The 27,187-nt window shown below is 41.2% G+C and overlaps 2 protein-coding genes across 3 annotated transcripts in view; one reads left to right on the top strand and one right to left on the bottom strand.

The window, feature by feature from the left end:
- The window catches only part of LOC124405298 (protein tiptop), a 113,414-nt gene that overhangs the window by 11,084 nt on the left and 75,143 nt on the right, over positions 1–27,187 (top strand). The gene's annotated exons all lie outside the window — the stretch shown is intronic.
- LOC124405944 (glycine-rich cell wall structural protein 1.0-like) lies at positions 11,967–13,914 on the bottom strand. The gene is made up of 4 exons (XM_046881212.1): positions 13,787–13,914; positions 12,936–13,158; positions 12,652–12,808; positions 11,967–12,055 (listed from the first exon to the last, which is right to left on the bottom strand). Exons 1-4 carry the CDS (start codon positions 13,912–13,914, stop codon positions 11,967–11,969), a joined length of 597 nt encoding a protein of 198 aa, XP_046737168.1.

The raw sequence follows: 27,187 nt of genomic DNA, 5'->3' as shown, positions 1-27,187 counted from the left end.
AATTCGTCGACTCTGTATATATATATATATATATATATATATATGTTACGCATGTATGTACAATGTTGTAAATTGTTCTGGATAGGATGTATATCTATTAGAAGCACAAATCTGGGGATATTCACCACCGGTCGGGGCTACTGCCGTTTCGGTAGCTAATTTCTCCTCCATCCGGCAGTAATTTATTGAGCTTGGGTGAAAGGTACCGTAAAATACAATTTTATACCTTCACCTACCTATAACGTATATATTTTTCGCCTGCGGATATAATTTTACACACATGTAGTATCATTATACTCTCGATGCACGTTAGCCCACACGCGTGAAATCTACGACCCTTTATACTCTACCTAATATCCTTCATTTCTAATCACGATGATGAAATTATTAAGGTCCTTTTCCCCTCGAGCGACGGACCGAGAAACGTTTTTTTTTTGACAAAATTGCAAATGTCAGGAAAACATTTTTATTGGAAAATAGTCACATAAAAATGATTCCTTGACATTTTATCTTGACAACTTTATTTAACTGTACCTAGTAGGTACTCGTTTAGGAAGTTTTTTAATATTTGGCGAAGGATAAAAATGAATGGCGTATTCGTGTTAAGTCATTGAAAAAAACTGAAAGCCATTATATTGCGAATCTATTCCCCATTAATTATACAATTTTCTATCCAGGTTCAAATATTGTTATAGATCCTTATCATATTACAACGGCAAGGAAAAAATGTCGTAATTATTTTGTTTGAAAAATTTGAGAGGTTCAGGTTATTTTAAATACATTTTAATCAGCGAATGTGCAACGTCCATTCTAACACGGGCACTTTGCGTTGGATTTCTAGTTAATTTCTTTGCACCGAATGATTATACGATTATATGACAAGTAGGTATGAGCTTATAGACCGAACATTGGCCGAAGGTATGTAGCATTATAATATTGCGTGTCGCAAAGCAGTTTCTCAGTCCGTTGTAATATAACCCATTGCTAATTGCTGCGTGTGCGAATACCGCCGCCGTTTTATAATCAATTTCTCTATATATATATATAAAATAGCAGCTGATATTGAAAGAAAAGAAAAACGGTATGAAAAAAAAGGTGCAATGGTAATGAAAGAAGAAGAAGAAGAAGAAGAAGAAGAAAAAACTTAAATTAAATTAAAATATAATTACACTAATATTCTAGACCTGCAACACACACGATGTAGAATAAATGTGACGCTTTATGACTCTTCTCTAATATTTTTATATTCATCGGCTATCACTTGCAATAAAACTTGCATGTAAGATGTGTAATGTGTAATGTGTAATGTATACATATAGCAGTGCGCTTATTATTACTGTACGATTTCGAATCGGAAAAGAAAGTGCGACTGCAATATCTATATTTATTCCTTCGCGGATTGAATAAGTTTCTTTCTTTCTTTCTTTCTTCTGTATATGGAATGTCTGAATTCCTCCCTCTGTATAAGGACGTGTTGCCATGCAGGTATTAAACCTATAATAAGAACGCACCACACGTTAGACACGTAGGTATAGAGTTTGTCGAAACTGAACGCAAGTCAAGATTTCTCGCCCGTTTATTAATTGATGGATATTATGTCTATTATATTGTGCTTGACTGATCGAAAGTCTTGGCGAAGATTCTGATTTTTTTTTCTCTCTTACCGACGGACGAACCATAAGCATCAATCTCGATCGAACCAATTCAAGTGAATTACAACATAATATTACGTGAAAGTCCCGTTGTTATTCGACACTTCGACAATATCGTGGTATAACGGCGCAGTAATATTAATTAACTCGAATAAATAATGTCTAATAATTAACTATTTCATAGATTAATACGAAGAAAAATACTTTATTTCGCTGAAGTTTAAATTTCGATCTAACCACCACGGTGTTACATTAGTTGTATAAAACAATTATAATACAGTAGTCAGAATAATTCCAGATTATAACTGAATATTTAAATAAAATCACTGAATTTCTTTATAAGTACTGTACAAACAAACATTTGATTTGATTTCTGATGCGTTTTGCAGGCAATAAAATTACCTTTATGGCGTAGCGATATTTGAGTAACTATATATGTATAGGTAATTCGTTTAGCACGACAAACAGGAAACTAGGCACTAGAACTGCTCTGTTCGATGAGCAGATTCACGATTTTGTGTCTCTATTTCGAAACCGCATTCTCCTGCAGGGGCGTCTTGACGCCGGCTTTGCGGTGCCGGATACAAAATGGTGGCGTCGAAGTGACGCGCGCGGTGCAGACTGTACCTTACAGATGCATGTGTGCAGTAAAACGCATGGCGTACTGCTATAGGTGATCTTAAGATGAAGAAAAATACCTACAAGATGAAATTGAAAATTAACAACCTTTCACGATATTTATACATCAGGCGGTAATAATTTGTTTAATACTGAACGATTATTTAAATGTTAAACTATAGAAATTAACTTTTTGTAGATCAAACCTTGCTCAGAATAATATTATGATGTTATTGTAGATAACAGTGTGACTATTTTATTTGAATTTGAAAAAATTAAATTGACAATAAAGGGTTCATATTATAAATATATATATATGCAACGTTAAATTACCATAATTAAAAAATAAGCATCGACCCTGTAAAACTGTGCTTCGTTTTTATATGTATATAGATTATATGCAGGTACGTATTATACTTACGAAAGCAGCGAGATGAGGCGACGGCTGCTGTGAAATTTGTCAAGATATTTCAAATTCCGGTTATTCCAGTTACACGTGTTATAAAGTATCCCGCAGCAGTAATATACTTGAATTGTGTGTAATGAGTAATCTGCTGGAGGCGGTTTTTTTAAAATCCTTATCGTGTTTATATGCTTGTGCTGTAGTCACTCGACGGTTATTTATAGGGATTTTATAAATCTGTTTTTTTTTCTCTGCTTGTACTACAGGTATTTTCATCCCGACATCGAATAGATCCAGCAACAGGAATTATTACAGCTTGATCTATTGGTCAAATCTGCCATTCCGTCAAAACTGATCGAATTATTTATGCGATCTATTTTGGAAATTTTAAGCTTTTAATTTACAAGGAAAAACGAGTCGTACCAGAATTTCTGCTGGTTGTGATCGATCCAACTTTACACGAAATAACAGAATTTTCGTTCACTCAAAAAAAGTTCTCATGATTTCAATTATCCCAGAAATAATTTCTTCATAATTTACGAAGCTGAAGTTGTTGATAATTAGTAACCTCGCCTTAAGGGGAAACTGAAAAAATCACCATTTTGCCAGTTTACTGCAAAACGACTTTGGAGTAATTCAGTTTGCTGAATGTCCACCTATATCCATAGGTTTTTGCAAAATTCAAACAATAATCGAGTGTCGAAAATTTCACATAAAATAATCAAATTTTTCAGCAGCAATTCACCACTGTCCCAATAACAATATCATTAATTAAGTCAATTCATTTTTCCGAATTTCCGAAAACATTGATCTCGGTAATTTAACGAAAAATCCATAGCATTGACCTTCCAAAATCTTTCAGTATTACTTGAAGTGACGTTCTCTCGAAAAAGGTATAAGTGCAGATGCGACGGATGCAGGACAGATTCCTGAGGAATACTGATCCTGAGGATGGACGACCACCGCGTGCAGCGGGTATTAGAACCTTAGAGATTGCCTTCACCAGGCCAATTTCTCGCCCATATATAATACTAGTTCCTACATACCCGGGTTGTACGCCGTAGCCGTCACTCGTCGTTCACCAGCAGCTATATATGAGTTCTTTGCGCAAGGAACAAGATTTATCTGCCGCCTTCTTCGAGTCCGTATCGCTGCATGCTTGTTATTCCTACATACCTGTATAATACGTCTATATACGTGTGTTACAAGCAAGTGTGTTTGCGATTGTACCGCAGTACACGTATTTATAATTAATATCATTCTCTTACGCACCTAATTGTTTAGGTACATATATTTGGGTAATAATAATTCCCACCCATCGTTACAATTTTTACCACTTATGAAACTTATTTTATACAATTTAAGGTATATTTAGTTATTCTGTGATGCATTACTAATTAGCATTAGATTAGGTAGAACATTAATTTTACGTTGCGCGCGTTTCATAAGCAATCATTGAATTATGAGGATGAAGTTAATAACGTTTCTGTATGTTTAGGAAAAATTGCCAATTTGCACTTTTGTTACTTTCAGAAATTTAGTAATCCATTATGAACGAAATATACGCTGATTCTGAAAAACCAACTCCTTGAAAGTCGTCCTTAAATTAACCAGTAATGATATTTTTCTACGGATGTATCGTTACGTTAACGTTACTGACTTCAGTCTCGTATTGAACTTCTTTTTATCTTATGTTGCAAACTTGTAAATATAATTTTACAAACGGAACGGTGATTCACACTGCCGCAGTGTCAATCAGTGCTATACATAAAAAAAAGTGAATCGAAAATAACACATTAATCAGTCTGCAATTCGTTTTTTTTTTTTTTTTTTTTTTTTTTTTTGTCTTTATATTCACTCATTTTTCTTCGTTATGCAAATATTTTGTGCATTCAGTTCTGCATAAGATTACGGTAGGTACGTGTAGTTTACTGTAAATGAAATTGATTCTCTGAATTTTGTTTAGCGAAATCTGCGCTGCAAAAAATCTTATAATGAAGAAATATATTCTTAATACTTGTTAGCATAAAACGATCGCAAATTTTGGTCATAACGGGAAATTTTTTTCAACGATAGTACCAGACTCTTGAAACTGGAGTAACTGAAGGGAAAAAGTTATTAAAAAATATACCCTTGTTGTTATTTATAAAATTTGATATATTTATTTTTATTCATATATTTTTTGATAATATTTATAAAAATTGCAGATGCGATGATTATTTATCGTTTTGGAGAATTTGTGACGTACTTTTACACTTTACGTGCCAATTCTTATTAAGATTGGATGCTTATAAATTGATTATCATAATTACAGATGTGAGATCTGAGACCGAGAGAGTTTATATTCGCAAACATCACGCAATCCCGTGTACATATATAATATCCTTAATTTTTGAAACGTCGAAAATACGGACGGATTTTCGGTGTAAAAACAGGTATAAAAAGTAGGGTCAGTTTGGGTCAGTCCGGAGGTCCATATTTCTCTTTGCGGACATTATCATGCTGATGCGGGAAGCTCGAACGTTCCGGGCCAATATTTTTGCAACTTGTACAAAAATAGAAAAGACGAGGAGGCGGCATAAAGCAGCAGCAGCAGCAGCAGCATCAGCATCAGCGGAGCTCGCGACATTCTTACCTCGACGTTGAACGAGGTCGCAAAATTCAAGGTCGCTAAGATTTTTCCTCTCGCCGTTATTTCAGAAAAAGATTTACGACTCGGACTCTCACCGTTTCACTTTCCTTTTTAGTACATAGGCATGTATTATTTTACGGACCGATCTCCAGGTAATACTGCACGTTCCGCAGATCTTTCACCTCGCAAATATCCGTCTGACCTTCGGAAAAAAAAGAAAACTTTTCTAATCCATTGTTAAGAGCTGAAGGAAGAGAAAGTTTGCGCAATTGTTGCCCTGCTCACCCGCAGATTCCGGGGTTCGTTTCGGTGCGAATTTACAGCTCTACCTCACGGTTCTCTGTTTTTCCGGTTTGTCCCTAATTTTCGCTGAAGCAAAACGAAAAAAAAAGAGAAGAAAAAAAACCAAAATAAAAGTCAAAATTTCATCATGTTGCACTTTCGGTGCACGCAGATGTCTGCAAAGGCATCTACAGAGGACAAAAAAATGTCGACACCGTTGGCAAGCGCGTGAACACACGCATGATTATTTTAGATATATACACCTAATACTCGCGACTTACTGGATCCGGACAAAGAATCTATTTTTTATTTTCTAGTCGTTAAAACTTGTCAGTCGTGAATTACCTGCGATGCCGTGACGGCTTATGTAGCAATAGCTGTACGCTATATACGCAACGTGGCTGGCTTGTTTATGGGCTCGGATCCCGCCATTACGGTACACCGGAATTATTTTCGCATATTTATTTGACGTTTTTGAGCCGATGATGTGTTTCTCCTTCCCTGTTATTTATTCTTCGAACAGATTGTGACGTGCGAACAGATTGAAATCTGACCGTTTTGTTTTTTTTCGCAACTCTTCACGACTCAAAGGTGTATATATTACAAAACGTCCCGATTACCGCCTTCATATTTAACGTATATGCAAAAACGTATACTTGAGTCAAGTAGTTTGAAATATTGACGAATGTTGTACCTGTTGAAACTCTAAGAGCTTTTTTCTTCTTCTCATATTCACACAAATATGTGAAACAAGTACATCTTTTTTCGCATTAGTTTTTCCAATATTTTATAGTCTTATCTTCAACCTCTTATCTTCCAAAATTACATTAAAAATTTGCAAAATGCACGGAGAGAAGAAAAAGAGCATATTTTCATCGAAACTGGAGGTAAAGAAGGACACATCATGATATTTGGTAAAAAAAATTGACTGAAATTTCGTTGCCAGGAGAAAATTCCGGTCATTACGATCAAATTTTTTTACCGACTGTACACCAAGCAACCATAAACCATTGCCTCGTAGACCTAGACGCCCCCGAAACCCTCCTTTTTTCCTCCATCGCTCCGGAAACCATCTTCGCACTCAGATGTGCACTACATCTATAACTCACCGATAAAGAAGATAAAAACCAGCGTCAATATAGTTTTTGCATACATTTTCGCGAAATTTTTTTCAACAAGTTTCGATATCCTCTGTATACCTAAGCATAATTAAATCGCAGTGCCAATTTCCTTACTGCTGTGTACCTAAGAGGAAAAGTAAACGCAGCGAATTGGCTTGCAAATATTTTTCACTCATCTGCAATATTACTTACGCCGACAGAAATTATCGAGTATATTATATACTTGTGCTGTGAAGAAGAGGAAAAGACGAGCTTGACACGGGGTCGGGTATTATTACGTGTATTTAACCTGCCTCAGCGGCGAGACCTCATCATCGGGACTATATGCACCTGTGACTAGTTAAATTGAACAGATGTGAAAGGTTAACGGCACCCATTTACGGCCGAGCCGCGGTCTCTTCGAGGTACCGACGCGATGCGATGCGGTGTCGACTGCACACATGATGCACACACGTGTGAGTATATCGAAGGTGTGTACCTGTTAGGTGCAAACACACTGTAAGCATCCACGCGACACGTGTCAAACCTTCGAAGCAGTCGAGCGGTGGGTCACTTTTTTAACGACCCATTCGATGGAGGGTCACCTACATTCAAAGACAGTGTTCGAGGTGTAAAATGCATTTTTTCCTTCTTTTCTTCATCATCCTTAATCCTTCTTGAAAATTTATAAAGAACGCAGCAGTAGAGTTGAATAAGGTACCCCCCCCGTACCATGTACGATACTTGATAATATAATTACAGGGAGAAGAGAAACTTGATACCGAACTACCTCGTTATCAGAGTAGGTACTCGTTATAAGAGAATCCCCCCTCCGTTCCGCTGGACTGAAGACTTTCAGCTTCTCCCACTTCGTCTGTGTACCTAAGGCATCCCGACTTTGGCGCGGATTCATCTTTATAAGCGAACGAGCGATTGAATCATGCGTGTTCGTGTGCGTAACTGTGATTGTCTTACAACGAGGAGTCGCGATGATCATCGACGTACTTGTGCACTTCCGGTTCCCGAGTTCTTCAGGCAGTGGTGCATGTAGATGAATTTCTTGGAATCCTATTCTCCTAACCGCCCTAATACACTCCTATAACGAGGTAGTAGTTTGAATAAAATTTATTTTGCGATGAAAAAGTGGCACTAGAATAATTTTTTTTTTTTTTTTTTGTTTTTTTTTCGTTCAGTCTCGCTATAGTGTGAAAAAAATTTGAAACTCTACGAAACGTGTGGTAAAATGTCCTTTCGGATAAACAATTACGAAACGAATGGTAGATGGATACACAGATTAATCCGTCGTATGTCTAGAGTTTATTTCTTCCACGCAATATTTATCGCTAGTCAAAATTCGAATCTCAACAAATTTCGCTAATGATTTGAATCTTAATGAAGAAAAAAAAAAAAAAAACGCAGCTGCGTCAAGCACAATTAAATATGTTTTTTTTTTTACACGGTGCTATTTATTCTCGGAATTTATTATAGATACTGAAGTTAGTAACGTTATTGCGTCGATTTAAATCGATGATTCACGTTTCGCCAAAATTGTTATTCCGCAATTTTAGGAATGTCTGAAATTCGGCAAAGTGCAACATGATAATATTTTTATAAATTCGATTACTTCAAAGACCCTATAAAATTTCTAGATGGTACACTTTTTCCCGAACATTATTCTTCAAGATAACCATTTTCCAATCTCTATAATCACACGTATATCGGAAGTCTCGAAGATCTCGACGCGAGAACTAGTTCTCGCTATTGATTTCAAGCACAGGTTCATTCCTATAAAGTCCAAATTTTTTTTTATCTTGATTCTGGACACATTTGTCGACACATCTATATTAAATGAATTTTAACTACCGCAATTTTTTATTAAGTTTTTCTTCTTTTCATATGAAACAAAGCGTCTTGATTATCAAACATTCATGCAGAATAATAATATCATAGCAAATATAATGTTTATTGTATGCATTTAAGAAGAAAGACAATATATAATGTATTTAATACTCAATGAATAATAAATTCACGTTTTACTGAACACGTGGATGTTTATTAATAATTAATAACAATCAATATTTAATAAAATGGGATTAAATTCATCAGGATGTGACTATATATTGTATGATAGCATGGCTGAGGTGTGAAAATTTGCAAGAAACGTGTTAGCCAAATACTTAAATGGCCCCAAGGTAATTCAATAAATTATACAAGTTATACGATTATACCCCTGAATATGCATAGAAATGCTTAATGTATTTTCAAATACTATCTCTTATTTCAAATCATTAAGTATGTAAAAGAGGACAGAGAATAAGCCACTCCAGCCACGTCCTCTGGTGTAACAACGTTAAACTTTTTTTATTCCGGATATCTAATCGTCTTGCTCTTAGACGTATATACACTCGTGCTTCTCGACTTCGTTCATTTTTTCCTTAAACCCCGGCAACCCCGATACGCAGCCCTGATTTGACAGGGGTGACGAGTACTGGTTCAACGCTGAATCGTCAGATGGCAGCCCACTGCTGAAACCCGGTCTCTCACCTCTGTAAACTTGTGTTAGTATGTACGTTACATTTATACGTACACCATATATATACAAGGTGCGCGCCACAGGTAGGCGTCGGAATAAACATTTTTCCAGCCATTGAACGATATATTTTTTATTGATTTATTTTTCAATCGAATCTCAAATGAGAATGAGGAAAATGAAAATCGCAACAGAGAAGTGAATCGATGAGTAAAAATAAAACAGAGCTTTTATATATATTTCAATGCCGTTTAGTTATATTAATTTGAAATTCTATAAGTTTAAAAAAAAATTCTTATCTGTTTTTATTCTCTGCAAAGTGTATTATTACTACGGTGTAATATAGTGAGTTTTGAATTTGGATCGAAGCTATAATGGAATGATCGGAGGATATACGTGCGTAATCCTGTATTGATGGGAGTGTAATTAATTTAAATGTGGTTATTTTAATGTCGAAGAAAATCAGGTAGATTATGGCTAGATTTGATTATTACACTTTTAACCTACATACTTCATTAAATTCGTGAGAATTTACAGCACCGTTCGGCAAAAATCACACGCGCTCACACGCACTCACACATCGATAAATGAATGGGTGCCGGATTCTCATCGTGAGAGAGATTTCCGTCGATTGTATATTGATAATCCGAGTATAGACACGTATATCCAAGGTAAACTATAAAACATACCTACGGTATAATAGAAATCGCTGAGTTGCTTCCGCTGCTCACACTTATGGTTCCATAAATATACGCACATAGGTATAATACGCGTCGAGGTGTGTAATCTGCCTATCTATAACGTATACGTAATGTACGTACACGCCTACTTTTATATATGCAGCTAGTCAAATTCTCAGGATGTAATAAAATCTTGAATTAAATTAGAGAATTCTTGGCGTGATGGACGGTGACGCCGTGTTGCTTGCGCACTTACATACTTACATTAGCTCTGATCTTCGCCATCGGCAAGCCGTGTAATAAATCTGCCAAAGCTGCTGGGCACAACAAAAAACAGAAACGACAAGAGGGAGAGAGAGATAGAGAGAGAGAGAAGGAGAGAAGGACGGGAACAAAAATAGAATAAGATAATAAAAACATAAATAACCACTTGACACATGCGTGATGCTTTTATACAGCTAATTCGTGTCTACTCGTTCGGTCGCTTCTCTCTAGTGTCTAGTCTTAAAGTCTAAGGCAGATCAAAGCAGCTCGACGCAATGACTCGAGCTTGTTGCGCTTCGTAACTTTTACCGTTCTTCATGTTTAAATTGACTATGATGCGGTTGTTTAACGCAATTTTAGTCACCATTGAACCCTTCGATACGTCACATTTTTTATTTATACTTTAATTCAAGCGATCGTTTTCAAAAAAGTGGGAGATTGCAGCTCTTGGCGAGTTGGATCTATACCCCCTCTTTTCGTCATCTTGATCTGCAATGAGTGAAAAAAAAACAGTACATGTTACAGCATCGTATCTCCGTCAGGCAAAAGTGTTGCCACACTTTTAGTTTTTTCTCATAATTTCTTTAGGCAAATGTGTAAAGGTTGTAAATGTATCATCGATTCTTCAAATTGTGAAAATTTTTCCAACATTCAAATTGATCCGATGTATGTATGGTTTGTGAGCAATAAGGCTGACGATCACGGGATCCGTAAGACTGTGATATCGCCAGAGATAAATCCAGGCAGTCACCAGCCGTTCATATACTCTACTTAAAGGTGACCGAGGAGGAGAGAAGCGACGACCCTTCGAGTCGAGCTTTAAGAATGTTTTTTGACCAAGATGCAGATGCCGTTGAAATCCTACATGTATATTGCTCGATTATAGAATCAAGTTTGCGATTAAGGTGAATTAAAAAATTGTCCGAGGTATTGTCGAAGCTTTTTAAATTCAAAAGAGATTGTACACATCTTTGGAACCTTGTTTTACCGCCTGATGCATAAATTTGTCAAAATCTTTGTTTTTTTATTATTTAGTTGCTAGTATAACCTTCGTCTGAAGATTGGATTGAAGATTTTTTAGAATCGCCTGAATTCTGAAACGACGTCTTGGGCAACTTTTTGGCAGCTTTTCGTTATTCTCCTTGAAAATTGTATCATGCATAAATGCCGATTTGTCCAAGCACCAATTTACGGCGGCGCACACCTGTCCACTGATACCACGTGTCACAAAACGTCCAAGCAAGTGCAGGAAAATCGGGATTGACTATGGTCGCGGATCTTGGAGTGTACGCAGACCGTTTCAAGTGGCTGGTTAATGCGCGAGGGTCGTTTATTTTAAAAACGTGCCGTTTGGAAGTAAGACGGTGCTCGACGCGACGCGATTTCTAAGTGACTTTTAGTGTCCGCCACAAATCCACTGTCCGCTCTATGGGTGACACGAACCTGTCGTCATAATTTAGCGCGTTCTCTAGCTGTGATCCCTGCGTGTATCTTACTTTCGGTTTTAGTACCCGGACCGAGATGATGACGGCGTAATGTGAACGAGTTGTTATGTATTACAAACACGCCGCATGACCGGCAATTTTTCGGACTTCTTGTGACCGAGCACCCGGATTCTTTATTTTTCAATTCCGAACCGTCTACAATATCGTTGAAAACTTTCGACATCGTCAATTTTTAGTATTATACATAAGAATATAATACATTATTTTGCGGATGAGTTTTACTCGAAATACATGTACAATAAAATAAAAAAATAAAAATTTATTTCACCAACGTCACACCTACGATCATTCGATACAAATTTAGAAACGTCCTCTTTCCTCAAGAGTCGTAAAACATCTCACATCAGAAGTGTTACATTTCACGTTGAGTGCAATAAACACATAAGTACCTGTAATATCAATTCATTATTACTTATCCAAAATCTCTGTCCTGAATCATTTTGTTTCCCCGTCACAATCAACTACATTTTCCGTCTATATCTGAATTTCACAGTATGCGTGCTCCTTTATTACCAGCTAAACTATAAATCTGATCAATCGTTGTATATCTATCAAATACCTACTCCTTGTATCGATGCGATCTGACGGTAGACGGACTTGCATCCGTCCGCCCGTCAGGCATGCAGGGGCAAGAAAAAAGTTCTGCCAGGAAAGGGCGGGGGGGGGGGGGAGGAGGGGGTATCCGTCACCCGCCGGCGTACTTCGTCTCGACGGAGCCAAGCGTCGCGAAGCTTGCCGGTCGAACGCGGGACGGAAGGGAGAAGGGGAGGAAAGACGAATGGCGGGGGGCAGAAAGAGGGATGGGGGAGGCGTAAGCAGGTCGCCTCTCCGTCGGTCCGTCCGTTCGTCCGTCTCCTCCTGACTCGTCTCGCGTGACGGTCTCGTCAGCCGTCAGCCGAGCGGCGACCGGATCGATACGCCTGCCACCCTCCTCTTACGCTCTCCTCAGACCCCCTCGTCCTTCCGCGAAAAGCAATGCACCTACCGACAACCTCCCTCCCTCCCCCAGGCCCCATTGCCGCCCCATTCCCGTAGCTCCCGTCCGTCGCCCCGCGGCTTTGCGTCTCTGCCCCCCCCCCTCCTCCCCCGCCCCCGCTGCCGCTGCCCTCCTGAAACCCCCTCGCCGCTGTTACCGGCATGGTCTAGTTGAGTTGAGTTGAGTTGAGCCACCGGCCGGGTCAGAAGACGTCTGCTACCGCTGCCCGGGCGAGCGACAGCTCTCCTACTACCCCCTTATATACCCACCCACCCCCACCCCCTTCCCTCGACCCTCGGCCTGGGGACCCACCTCAACTCCATTCTGCCGCGACGTGCTGCGAGATGGACAGCTCCGTCGCCCGCGCTCCCACCTCCACCTCCATCTCCACCCCCACCCCTAACTGTAGCCCCATCTCCTTTCCCCGCCGACGGTGATTCTCGTGTGTACCCACGGGATGTGTATTTGTATGTGTTCTCTGGGGGTGTGGTGAGGGCTCGTACACGTGAGCCAGAACTGGACGAGACTGAGGCTTTATTGGTGTGCGATTTTGACGTGGCAGCCGAAACCTTTGCGAAGGATCGAGATGTGTGTGTGTGCGTGTGTGGGTGAAAGGTTATCAAGGCTTCTTTGACAATGATGATGTTCAATTCATTGTTTTACCAGGTTCCGTAGTCATTTCCCTCTCAATTATTGCTTAATCGATTGATAAGAATAACCCCAGATATTCTTTTGTAATTATCTCGTGTTTTCTTCTACTTTATAAATTTCTGCACACGTATTTCCTGCAGGGCAATTTTCGTAACAATCAGAAACTTGTTGATGGGAACGATGCTCGGGTCTATCTACGGACACCTTGAACTCACTTAGTTGTAATTCGTGAGTACAAGCAAACACACAACGTATACCTACCAATGTAACCTGTCTGCGCCTCGCTGCGCGATGATGCAGCTTGAAACGTTCGTATTATCTCTCCTTTCGTCACTTTCCATTGTCAAAGCGATGGTAGTCTGTATAATACTCGGCTGTAGGCGTACCTGTAAATACACACAAGGTGCCTCGGCGACGATGAACTCTGAAAAGCATGTTAGGCAGCGGGGCATTCATTGTTGCTGCAGCAGATCGAAAGGGAAACCTGTTATACCAATATCCAAAGGTGCACTGTGCGGCACGTTCATTTCCAAGTCGTTCATTATCACAGAGCGACGACGTTTCCAATAGATTTGTCACACCCTTTCCCTCAACCATTGGTGCCATCATTCTCGCTCTCATGCCCGCGAGTTGACTTGTTCAAAACTTGAATCTCTCGTCGTCGTTTGCAAGCTCAACTTGCCTGAAGGCGTTTTGCAGGCTCACCTGTAGACTAGCAGCAACCAGAACAATAAGATATCACGAGACGCCTTATAACTCAAGGGGAGGGAAGAAAAGGGGGATTTGGACGTGCGGAGATGCGCCAGTCGATCAGGACCACGTCGTGGTTCTTTATTCTTGAGCGATCAACGACGACGTGTGGTGCAGTCTGCTCGACTCAACGAGGTTAATCACCTTTTATATACGAACGCATCGTCGACGCTTGTAAACGATGGTGGTGGTGATGGTGGTGGTGGTGGTGGTGGTGGTGGTGGCGGCAGGCCTGTTAGCCGATAACAATAATAAACTTTATCCTGGCGCCGAACTATAACCATACTATTATACCCATATTCAATGCGATGCAGGTCCCCAGACACTCGGCGTCCCGGACTAAACCTCTTGCTTCACGTTTCAGAGAAGAATGAAAGCAACCCCCTCTTCTTCGATTCTGTCTTTAAGGGTCTTCGTTTCTTCTCATGTCAATTTTACTTTGACTCTATAACTTATATCACCCTATTCTAGATCTCTAGAAGCTTTAATGATTATTGAATCAAATTGAAGAAGATTAATTAGCGAGTCTGATATTCACAGCGTTTTTTCATTTTTAATTTATCGAAATGATTAAATTTTAAGACAGAAATGTAAACGAAGTCGAAGAGATGTATATATATTATATATAAATGGAGACTGTGAGTAATCTTTTCAAGAAGAGCAAGTTTTCCACTGAATTGACTAAGCGTGATTTGGGTCAACTGTTTTTTTTCTGTTTTTTCTTTTTTCTTGTTCTCTGAAAGCCGTTTTCTCTGAAATTGTTTTTCAGAAAACAATTATCTGACTAACTAATGTACAGTTTTTCACAGTAGAGCAGTTCTAGCAAACCTTTTATTATACCTCGGTGTATCAGTGAATTAGGTAAATGTTCCTCTTTCCAAATTAGTAAATTATCCATATGTTAAGAAACATCTCAAAACCTCTGTAAAACTGAAGTCCTATGCACTTATGCACCTATACATTGAAATTCCCAAGTATATAGTATACAAAGTTTCACAATTTGTATACAATTTTCATCCCTCCTGATGCATTCAATGGAAAATAAATCGATGTTTAGTTCTAGGTTAGCATCTATCCTGCAGCTAGAAGAATTGGGAAATCGAAAATGTAGTTACTGATGATCTGAACCCTGATGATCGTGTCTAAATTACTTCTCAGAAATGGAATTTCATTCCTCTTATGCGATAGATCCGTATTGCCGTTAACTCGTCCAGAAATATCTTCTTCCGATTAAACCGCTTTGAATTTTGGTAAACGAGTCAGTGGACCTCCTCGGTCGAATTCATCGCGGTCCAGCTGCACGGACACGTGGAGTGTTGAAAAATTAGGAAAAAATCTCGGCAACTAGCTTGCGGAATAGCCGCTGCAAGCGCTCGTGTTCACCGGTGACTAATCGTTCTAATTATTCTCTCGCTCACCGCCTCGTTAACAATAATTTCACCGGCCATTCGTGTATGATCTATACACTAAAGGCGTGTGTATGCAATGTATACATATAGGTAACGATTCAAAGAGGCATTTCGTGCGGTTGCAATGCTTGCACGCTGCTACATTTGCTCGGGGAACATGAAGCGATGATATACATAGTCGGTTACACGTGATGTATGACGTATGTGATGCATTACTATACGATACACTATATGTCACGCATTGTATATCGCATCGCTCCCAAATACCAATTGTCAGTTACACGTCTATCGTAGTATCGTCAAAGTGTGTTATAAACGTTGTGCGGGCGACATCGAACCGTCAATCATTGAACCGATTGACGCGTGAGGTCGTACAGAGCGAGTGATCATTATCGCTCCGTCGCGTTACAGTTACACTTTATACACTCACTCAGCCACATGTGCAACGCGGCCATGTCGTAGCTACCCTGGAACATGTACCTACGCAGCAGAGAAGCAGCTGCTGCACCGACTAGGAGTGACCCATTGACGAGGACCCAATCAATACTTCCCATGACAAGTGTGCATTGTGAAATGACTGACTGACTGACTGACTGCTTGGCTCCCGGTCCGACGATCGACGCGGATAAAATAAGACACCGCAGTGCGAGAGAAAGAGGAAATCAACGGAATAGAAGGAGAAAGAGCGAGAGTCAAGAACCACTGAGGGGACGCCGCGAGCGGCGAGAAAACTGGAGATCAGTTAGAGTGGAAACGCGCTAGCGAGAAAGAGAAAGAGAAAGAGAAAGAGAAGGAGAAGGAGAAGGAGGAAGGGGGGAGGGGGGTGTATTTGGCACGCTGACAGGCGTCGCGCGCTCGCCGCGTTCGGAAACCGGAAGCCACGAGAGGCGAGAGGCGAGAGGATACCAGGCCCTTCGGATTGACAGTGACAAGCGGGGTGGGTGGTTCAGGGTGCAGAGAAACTGACGTTCACCTAATGTCTATGAGGTCCGGTTGCGGTCTCGCGTCGGCCCGCCGAGTAGCTAGACGGGATCTGTTGACGAACAGACGTTTTTCCTCGTCGCAAGCGCAATCAATCAGCTCATTACACCGCGTCAGTTATCTTTCCGCGCCCTGCTCTTCTCCCGCTGATGTACCTACCACCCATCCTCAGTTTCTTGATGATGCTATTATACCTGCCATCTACGACTCCGTTTAGGATTGCACTTGTTCTCTTCTGTACGGAAACGATCCATGGTAAACACGATTTGTCACATTTTCGTGGGTTGCAGGGTGGTGGGATCGTAGACTTATAAGAATTTATGGAGTATTCAGTGATCAAGACACTTGGTATGCAATTGTGTAACTCAGAATGAGGTTTTATTATGGTAGGTATGATAATAATTGAATTTTGAAATCATATGGTTCTAGTGTGTTTTGGCCATGTTCGATTCATGTTATACCTTGATTCGAACAAGTCTGTCATTTTTATTTCTGTGCAATGGGCATGACTTTGCGTATAGCTACCCCGATCACAACCCTGACATTGACTGTCTCAATCCATATTCCATTTCAAGTTCAGGAGAGGGAGAAGGTCAAGACTGACGCAACCAGCATGACTTCTAGTGGCTGTTTCTTTGTTCTTTAGCCTTTCTTATAACTATATAGTCTAATAAAAAGTCATCACCTCTGACCATAGTTCCATGCATCAAAAGCTGGTTTATTTTTTCCGATGCTCACAAGCATTGCAGGTATAAGGGCAAGCCACGAATAATGATGAATTAGACTACCTGTGTGTAAAAAAAATAAATAAATAAATAAAAGAAGACAAACATTCCCTCGTACTTCATTATACGATCTCTCTGGAAGAGGGGTAATGAAATAGTGCTAGCCGCAGCAGATGGATATCGGTTTTTTCCAGAGAACTGGAACGCAGGTCGCGAGGTTGCATCAGACTCGCAGATCCGAGACCCATGCGATCGGTAACATCCTGAATCACACGACGTCTGCATACCCTGGAAGAGCTATCGCGATGCTCCCTGCGAGTTGACGGGCGCAGTGACGCCATTTCTGAGAGTCGGGGGATAAGGGGGCCGGGATCAGGAAAGGGGGGAGGGGGAGGATTTCTAATTTATGACGATGGGGAGACGTGATGAACAGACGTCATAAAGCACGCTCGCCCCCGCCTACTCCGCCCCTGTTATCGCTGGCCCCTGTGATTTGTGGCCTCTCGAATTCTCTCTCAGTTCCCGCACGCCGCGACCGACTCGACTCGACTCGACTTGACTCGAACGACTCTTGGTAAGAGCGTTGCTTCAATTCCAGCCAACGTCCGCCCCTGCAAATCCCCCGATATGCGCCTGCCTGCCTCCTCGGCCTCCCTCCCTCCCTCCCTCATGAATACTATTAGATCTTCCCGCGCTCGCGAGTCAGCAGCCATGGCTATTCCCACACCGATGGATTCAGGGCCCCAAACCATGTCGAACAACTTTTGATCGAGGGGTCATCATTCTCAATGAATTTTAGACATTTTTGTCCTGCTAAACGCCGGTGATTAGACCCGCAAGGGAATAATCATTACCCGCCTCGTCTCGGGCTGCTGCTCAAGGCTCGGGTAGGTAGATGCGGGGTGATTTTTTCCTTTTTTCTTTCCTTGCCTTCCCTCCTCCCTTTCGCTTTACTCTTGTTTTCTTTACTTCGTTCCGCTCTTTTCAAGATAAAAACTATCTCACGCCGGCACGGTCGCTCGTTATCAAAAAATTCAGTCCGCCCTACCGCGTTCGGTGCCTGCAGACCTGGGGTTAGCGTAATATAGCCCTGAGGGGTATTGAAATTAAAATGTTTCCATGTATCGCTAATATCGAGCGTGCTGGAGTGCTTGGGAAGAATTTAGAGGACTGGATAGAAAAAGGATACGTATTAGTTAAAGCGTGTGGGAAACATGCCGATTGACGGAACATCTGCACCATCTTACAATTAATGTCACGCTTCGTGAACCTTCGTACATTCGTGTTTATTACTTGTTATACTATTTGCGGTGAAAAAAAATTTGTCGAGGGAGCGAAGTGAAAATCGTCTATCGGCGAAAGCACTTGAATGCTGTTCGCGTGTTTGATACTTGATAGGATATTTTATTATTTATATGTACCTGTGTGCGTGCGCGTGTCCACAGCGTCGGTTTATATAGCGAGGCATAGAATTTGTAGGATCACGTCGCCTCCTACGGATCGGTACCTTTGTGAACCTCTGAAAAATCGTGTTATAACCCTAATTTAATTTTATGGCCGGCATTACGGTGGATTGTGTTGTATCGTTTCTGGCATAATGGCCGTATATGGCTCCTCTCCCCGAACATCCATATACCAACATATATACACACATAATAATGGTGGCGGATAATAATCAGTTGTAACGCGAACCGTCGTAAACCGCAAAACAACGAGAATCAAGAAAGTGGAGACGAGATGAGCTGCAGAGAAGTGCAGCGGGAGAAGCGGGAACACCGAAGAAGAAAAGGTTACGAAAAATCCCCCCTCAAAAGTGAAGATGAAGGCAAAGAAAAAAAAAAAACTAAATCCAAAAACGAAATACAAACCGCACCCTCAATGAAGACCAGAGCTGTGCCTGGTTCGTTCCCGAAACAAAAAGAGGCCGGGAGGGAACGGGGGTCGTATGTGTTTATATCCGAGGGGGTGGAGGCTGGGGGCTCAGGTATCATTATTTCGAAGGCTGGCCAGCCCCCGCTCGTCTGCTCGCCTGTCCCTCTGATCCTCGATAATAGCCGAGCGTGACCGGTTGGCGCCGTCAATCGTAAAACTCGGACACCAATCAACCAGCGACAATTCGTCGCTCGTCTCGACGGCGGTGGATTTTACACGCCTCCGTGTGTGCGTGTGTTTTGTGCAGGGGATGCCTGAACGTGGACGTGGACGAGGTCCTGGTCGCGGTCGCGGTGGCCATAGAGCAGGGGGGCAAAACGAAATTACTATAATACCGTGGCAGCACCGCGTACCATTCGACACCCCCGTTCCCCGTCGCCGTTCCCGGTTCCCCAGACGACCTGGATATTCCGTTGTTGTGTTGTTGTTGTTATTGATTGGCCACCGCGTCTGCATCGACCCTGCCGTTGACTCTGTACTTACGCTGATTCTTGACCAAAAAGCATAAAATTAAGATAATCGTGGGGCGACTGGATGGCGCTTGGCTGTTCTGAGGAAATCTCGAAGGTTCCGTCGCTTCTTTGATCGTTGTATACTTCAAATCGGTCTTTTTATACCGGCGCTTCTAGTATGGTGGTTCCATGCTCAAATTTATACCTGTAGACGGTTAGATAATTTCTGCTTATAGGTTTCATCCTCTGACAGAAACGAATGAATTTTTACCAGTCCGAACTGAAAGTGAAACCTAAATCAGGCTTCGGTACTGCAAGATTTAAGATGAATCAATGGGTTGAAGGTGCTGTGCAGAAGTTTATATTCAGTTTCCGACTTTCAGTCTCTTCTAAGTATTTAAATGATTTTGTAAATCGCTAGAAAACACTTTTCGTGATACAAGTAGTCGCCAAAGGCGGCAGAAAGTTGATTCTCAGAGGAGAGATTACCTCCTCATTGCAAATGACTCGAGGTGACTTCATATTTCTTACGAATCAAAGAATTCACGTGGCTCCAGTGTTAACGGTCGACGAACTTTTTCACGCAGTTATATCGCCGTTAAAGCCACGTTTCTCCGAGTAGGTAGGTATACATAACGTACAACCCGAGTTCTAATTAACAGATAGTGATTTTTGAGTTATAGCCTCGGCTGGTATTTCCTGATCCGTAAGCAACTCCTCTCGCCGTTCGCAGGTCAGACGTAAGTGCTCGGTTGACGAGGCGTGTAAGTAAGCGGTGGTGAGCCGGTTGTTCGTTCGGCAGGTACTGCAGTTCAGTCTGTAGTGTAGTAAGAAGGGACCGCAGGAGCCCAAGAAGCGAGAGCCAAGAGGTGGAGGAATACTAGCTACAGGGTCAGTCGAGCTCCCTGGTTCGGCTCGGGCTGCCGGCTGCCGTAAAAACGTCAATTAAAGTGTTTTATTTGATCCTTCGTTAGAACGATGAAATGGAATTTTGATTTATAGCCGCTGCGGCCTTATACCGCGTAAATAAAATAAATAGGATGCTATAATTAGCCGGTGGTTATATAGGTCCAAATGCTAACCTAGCTTACGGTTCACGAGGAGCTCGTAGTCCACGATTCCTTGCCTCTCGTCAGCTTGCAGTGTTCAAGACTATCACGTTCATCTGGCATAAGAGGCGATGGTTCCACCATCACCAAATCACGCGTCTTCGATACATACTTCGCAATAAACACATCGCAGACCTCGTAAACAAACCCTGCAGACCTGGTCTGCACTTGCAGAGATACCGCAAACACTCCCAGATTGTAACGGCCATTCCCATTGCAACGCGATCTTTTTGCGCCTCTATCTACAGGTGTTTGCCTAGGTACTCGGCAGAGCTGCAGTCTATCCTCCATGATCCTCCTGCCCCTGGGAATCTGCGGCTCTCTTTTAACCTCCCGGTTCTTTGCACCGCGCGGGGATGTGCTGGCTGTAGAGATGCTTTTATATGAGCCTGCAATAAACAAACAAACACGAAGAGGAAGAAGAAGATGAAGAAGAAGAAGGTGAGACGTACAGATGTGCGTGCATACAGGGTGTCCGGTTTCGAATTCAATGGTCAAACGATTCTGAAACTATCTCTATGTTGAATCGGCATTTTTATGACGGTTGCATCAATTGCAGGAAAAACAAAATCGATGATTCAAGTTCTTTCGATGTATTCTGTATCATCACTGAAAATAAGCACATTAGACCATATTCTAATAACTAATACGTCGTCCTACATCTTATGGGACATTATTATTTGCGCTATATTGTTCGTACCTGCACCATATAGCGGTATAATTTCGAAGACATTTGACCGACGTTTAAGGGCACGGAAACGGACACCCTGTATGAGAGAAAACAATACAGCTTAGACAAGATAGATATATTGATAGATAGGCAGGAGAAAAAAAGTTACTTCACCAAAGAATTCTTAAAGCACGCGGTAGAATCGTCGAAGCGTCTCGAATTTGGGCAGACTTCCAGGAAGGGTGAAAAATAAATCCCCAGCATTCTGGTGTTGTCGGGGTGTTACTGTTGTAAGGATCCTCGCGCCCTGGTGTTGAAGGAAGAACATTTTTATTTCATCGTATAACAAGAAGCAGTCGCTAACTCCGTTCGCATGTACTCATTATTATATTCCTCGTTCTTTTTCTCGTTGTAAATTTCTCTCCCCCTTTTTTTCCGCGCGCGTGTGTTTTTTATTGTTATAAATTTTCCTCTTGCCATTTCAGCGCGGAATTAATCACGCTAAATTATATCACGATTTTAAAAATAACCCATACGCGACTTGTGACTACTCATCTGCATGGCCTATACGCCATGCCATGTCGTACAGCGAAAGCTCTCGCCTCGCGAGATTTATATCATAACATATACAAGATTTTCTAAATTTGTGCCTGATTATGTACTTAATTACGCAAATAAATCCGTCTTGTTATAAAAACATACGAAAGAACCTATCTCCGAACGGACTGCTAGCTAGTAGAAAATAACACTAACGCGGGTGACGGCTGAGTCGATTCGTATGCTCGCTGCTGCTGCTGCTGCTGCTGCTGCTAAACCTACTCGACTTACTCTTGACGAGGCTTCTGCCATGCATGAGGGGGGCGCCTTGCCCTCTGCAGGCTTGCTGCAGCCGTCCGAATATGCCTAGGTTATACGTGTTACTGTTTATTGTTACCAGACACGAGCCGCTCTCCGGTGATTTATTGCCCCAGTTTCATACACACGTATGTAATGCATATGTAATGCATATATGTGTACAGTATATTCCCGCAAATTATGGGCATAGTCGGGATGTTGTTCGTTGTGTTTTATATGCGCAGGTGTGGGTGCATTGCGTTATCGCTGCGGTTGTAGAGTGGTTGTAATAAATAAATTATAAACAATCGATACTTTTCATACTTTATGCCGTGCACGGTAAAACAAGTCGCATGAAACTCACTTCGCAATGAGATATGTGGATCGGCAAGAACTAGATAGATTTTTTTAAACCCCAAGTACCTTCGACGCAATCTCAGGAATCAAAATCGCTGATAGAGTATACTGTACAGATTTATTCACGTTTCATCTACCCCAAAATTTTATACGATATCAAACTTTATAGGTATAGGTACGTATATGCAATAGTACGAAAAAAAGTCATCCAATTATTGTCCAGGGAGCAATGCAGCTATGATTGCGTCTGCGAAATGCAACTCATGCAACCCCAGAACATCACGGTGTGGCAAAAAAAATTTTAGTGGTGCAGATGCCGGGGGAATTAAAAGTTATAAGGAGGGGAAAAAAAAGAAGAAGTCAAAAATCTTACCGTATAACTACTATTAATTTGTCAGTTATAACAAACGCTACTTTCACTCTATAGTTATTTTATCAATTCGACAAAAACGTTTTTCCATCAGAGCACAGAGCATGTTTAATACACATTCGTGAATTGATGCGAAGAAATTTTGCTGACGTCATGAGAACACCTCACACACTGCACGGTCATGCGTCCATATAATAAGACATTCAGAGATTTTCGCGTGGGACTAGCGATATAATTTGATTTCCATTGATAAGTTTACGGTCCTTTATAGCTGTTGCCCCGTCACGTGTATCGTTTAAAATCACCCGCGCACCTGGACCGCACGTCAAACACACCCCGCACCATACGCCATGGAAATTGGTCCCTTCCAACCCTCACTCGGTAAGGGAGAATCACGACCGGCATCAGAGGAGCTTTTCTTCCCGGGCGAATAACGAGCAGGGCTCATGCGTAAGCACTAGTCCCTTATCTCTTTGGCCTAGAAGTATAAATGAACAAGCGTGTAGGTACGCACAGAGTTGCGGACACGGACACAGATTAATTCGGCGTTGAGGGTGCGTATTGCGATAATATGACACTGGCACGAGTATCGGCACCCTTTATCTGAACACGTGTTCGGTCTAGTTGAATACTCACAACGCGTTTCACCGTCCTTGCATGGCGCCATTTCAGGTATCTCCTTGCTTACATCGGAATGGTCCTTTGCCTCACTTTATGTTGCCCGGTCAAATTTGACGGTAAAGTTAATTACTTAGACATACAACGTATTATTTGCATTAACAGGAGCCGTGCTTCACGTTTCATCGATATACCAACATGGTTGACGTCAATCCACAAATTTTACCGAGAGAGGAACAGTGCTTGTAACATACTTGTAGCTGTATTATTAGGTTTATCATACGATTAGAATGGATCTCTTGAAATTATATTCAGCAGCAATTAATTATCAAATGTGTAGTTAACGGTTAGTCTGACGGATCGAAATGACTGCACTTGTTGCACGCGGCGGGTGGTATCGCGAAAATGAGTACTATGTACGCGTGTCTTGGGGTGTGTTCATTCAAAGCTAACTAAACTGAACTAATTCGAACTCACCTTGAGTCACTAAGAATAATTTGAAATCATTAGAAGTCGATTGAAGTCAAGCGTCAAGCCACTTGGAGTGGTGTGAAATCGTCTGGATTTGCTCTGCAGCAAGTGTAGATCATGACGTCTGACGATATGTTTTACGGAAGTATGGAAGAATCTTCCTCATTTCTCTATGTATATAAAAAATCTTTATTTCAACTACCGAATTGGCAGCAGCTTTCCCCGGTTACAGAAAGTAACGCACCGAATGTAGAATTCGTGAAGGTGCAAAATGGTCCCTGAATAAATCCGTGATTTTGGTAAACTAGGACGACGTAATGATATTCATATACCACTCAGTAACGTAAATTGATACTACGATTGATGACATCATCATCATCAAAAAAAAAAAAAAAAAAACAACATTTTATTCACGATTCTTCATAAATTAAAAAAAATTGTCTAAAAGTAAAAAATCAACCAAGCATGATCTTTCACGTAAGGTAAAACGCTCACCCTTTGCCAAAACCTCTCTTTCAAACCAAACATACTTTTATCGGTGTGCTTTGGTAGAAAATAGCAAATTATTTTTTTCTAAAACACCTAAGCACGTTTATCTATACCGACACTCTATCATACGACACGGACATCCACAATATCTCTAACGTGATGCATACCTTGTTGTGTTGTAGGTAAGTAGCTGCCAGGTCATCAATAAGCTAAGGGACCAGGAAGACGAATAATATGGCGAGACGCGGCGGGAGGTCCTTCCGTTTGACGAGCGAGTCATTCATCCTCGGACCCACCTACGCGCCAGCGGTGGCGATGCCTCGACGAGCCCTAAGATCTCACATCAGCTCCATAACGCGTATGCGTGTTCACGTGTTCACCTCTTCAATCTTCACGTGTTCCACCATTGTCCGTCTATCCATCAGACGTCAGAATTAACTCCTAGGTTAGGCGGAGGGCTACGAAGGGCAAGGAGATCAATCTCTAGGGGTCTCGGCTCCTCCTCGATTTCTCTCTCAATCGACACCCAGCTACCGAATTTCGAGTCATTCCTAACTCTCTAATTCACATCTGGCTTTCGAGTTTCTTACCTTCGTCTCTTCTTTGGGAAGAGATTTAACCAATTTTTTTTCATTTTCGTTTTTCTTTCGATTTCAAACGAATCAATTTGCGATACCCCGCACCCACGCTGCACGAGGTGGATGGGTGTTCGGAACAACGTGGCGGTGATGACCTGCCAACGGTTCACGCATTAGCTGGACAGATAGCGTGGCGCCTAATCGGTCCTCATAAATTACCAAATTAATATCCCGTGTTACCGGCGCTGCCCCATCCATCAGGTGTCAGGGTTCCTGCAGATATAGTCCCATTCTAGGCTCTACGTGTTGAACGCGTACCATCGACCATCGTGTAGGTATTGCAGACTGACCTTTGACGCTGGTTGTTAAAAAGCTCGGGCTGAGTACTCGTCGTGTCATGCTTCGGAGGGACATCCAGGATCGTTTTAACGAATTTCGAACGGAAGAATACTGAGTTCGCTAAAACGCTTTGCGGACACAGAATGACTTGTGATTTTACAACCATGCTTTATTATAACATTAGAAATTCATCAGACTTTCGTGCGATGGTCGTGTAGCTGGTATACCTACATCGGATGATGCTGAGGACACGTCCTGTTTCTCTTATCTTTGATAAAAAATTCGTCGTCGGATAGAAATTTTTTAAAGACAACGTGATCGTGTCACTGAAGGGAAATACTATTAATATATACGTTCAAGAGAATGTATTTGATCTATTAGTAATAAATAATGTATCAAGTATGCAGCCGCATAAATAAACGCAAATACAGGAAATATATATGTATATTGAGCAATCGGTGATATACAGAAATTTGGTTACTCAAGATGGTTTGTAAATTGGTGAATGTATTCGTTTAGCTTCGTTTAACATCGTAATGAAAATAGCGGATTTATATGATATCGGAGAAGAATATTCACACATGTGTTTAATATTTGAAAAATTACTTCACGTACGCGGTCGCTTCACGAAATGGTATAGTTAATTACACGAAATCCGGTCGTGATCCAGTCGTTATAAATCATTTAGTTTTCACAAATTATTATCGTGACCATCTTTTATATAGAAAGATATGCATCGCGCGCTGTGTTCCTCAAACCGAATAATAAACGGTTTAATAATCGTTACTAAACGAAATTTAATAAATCGCGTTTTTTCCCTGCGCTCTTTCTACTTTCTTCCTTTTCTTGTTTACTCGTGTAATAAACGCGTTAGCCACGCTCACAAAATTTTTATTACTTCTTGTATATGCCAGGTATACTATATACATTACCTCATGCCACTGCTGCTACCGCTGCAGTTAAATTGTCTTGCTAACATGTAACGACTGTATACCTTTCTCAAAGATTCTCTGTACCAATTTCAATCCATACTTTTATTTATTAAACATTATGTTTCAATTCCAGACATCGTGATACTCTCCCGAGACGCGATCAGTGCAATAATTTAGAGATCTGGTCAAAAATTATACGATTATCGCGTGATGTAGAGATGCGTTTATCAAACCGGTATTTTCTTCTTTCATACAGATTTCATCGATTAACGTAGAAAAAGAGCATTGAAATTGACCGTGAGAAAATTGCTCACTCAAAATATTCAAGCCCTTTACTATTTGTGTTCAATTTCCACCGCACAATTCCAGTGGAGTGAATATTCTCATCCGGAAATATAGTAAGTCACAAAACGCGTCTTCAAAGCACTTAAGTAAATATAACATAGATACATATATGTATTGTATGTGTAAATATGTATTGTACAATAGTACATATTATACAATATTGGCAAAGGCGCGTTCGAGCATCCTAAGAGTAACCGGCGAAAGTGGAACGTTTTTTTTCGCATGGCTGACTAAGTAGCAGATGTACATATATGATACATGCCATACCACCACCTTGCAGACCTACGCCATGATCGGAGCGATCGGTGCGCGACTCGAATTAATAGCGCGGAAGCTATTAGCATTGGCTGCAGGTCACCACCATCTCGTCGTCAGACCTAAAGCTTATACCATACATATTCGATGGCCGGTTTTAAATTCGCGAGATGCATGCCAATATAATAATAAATAAAGCGTCAAGCGTGTGGGCCGGAATATTTTCGACCGTTAAAATAGAAATCCAGATCCGGAATGCATTCGTTGAACCGAAAGGT

The sequence above is a fragment of the Diprion similis genome, chromosome 4, assembly GCF_021155765.1.
Source record: "Diprion similis isolate iyDipSimi1 chromosome 4, iyDipSimi1.1, whole genome shotgun sequence".
Taxonomy (NCBI): domain Eukaryota; kingdom Metazoa; phylum Arthropoda; class Insecta; order Hymenoptera; family Diprionidae; genus Diprion; species Diprion similis.
Note: the sequence above shows the minus strand (reverse complement) of the source record. Positions and strands in the feature narration are given on the sequence as shown.

Bases quoted from the DNA above. Each gene is read 5' to 3' on its own strand.
- LOC124405944 (XM_046881212.1), bottom strand. From the start codon at position 13,914: ATGAGAGCGAGAATGATGGCACCAATGGTTGAGGGAAAGGGTGTGACA. The intron at 13,159-13,786 runs GTATAACAGGTT...AGTCTCGTCCAG, and splicing joins CAGTGCACCTTTGGATATTG to TTCTGGCTCACGTGTACGAG. The intron at 12,056-12,651 runs GTAGGTGCATTG...TTGATATTACAG, and splicing joins GGGAGGGAGGGAGGTTGTCG to GTACTTATGTGTTTATTGCA.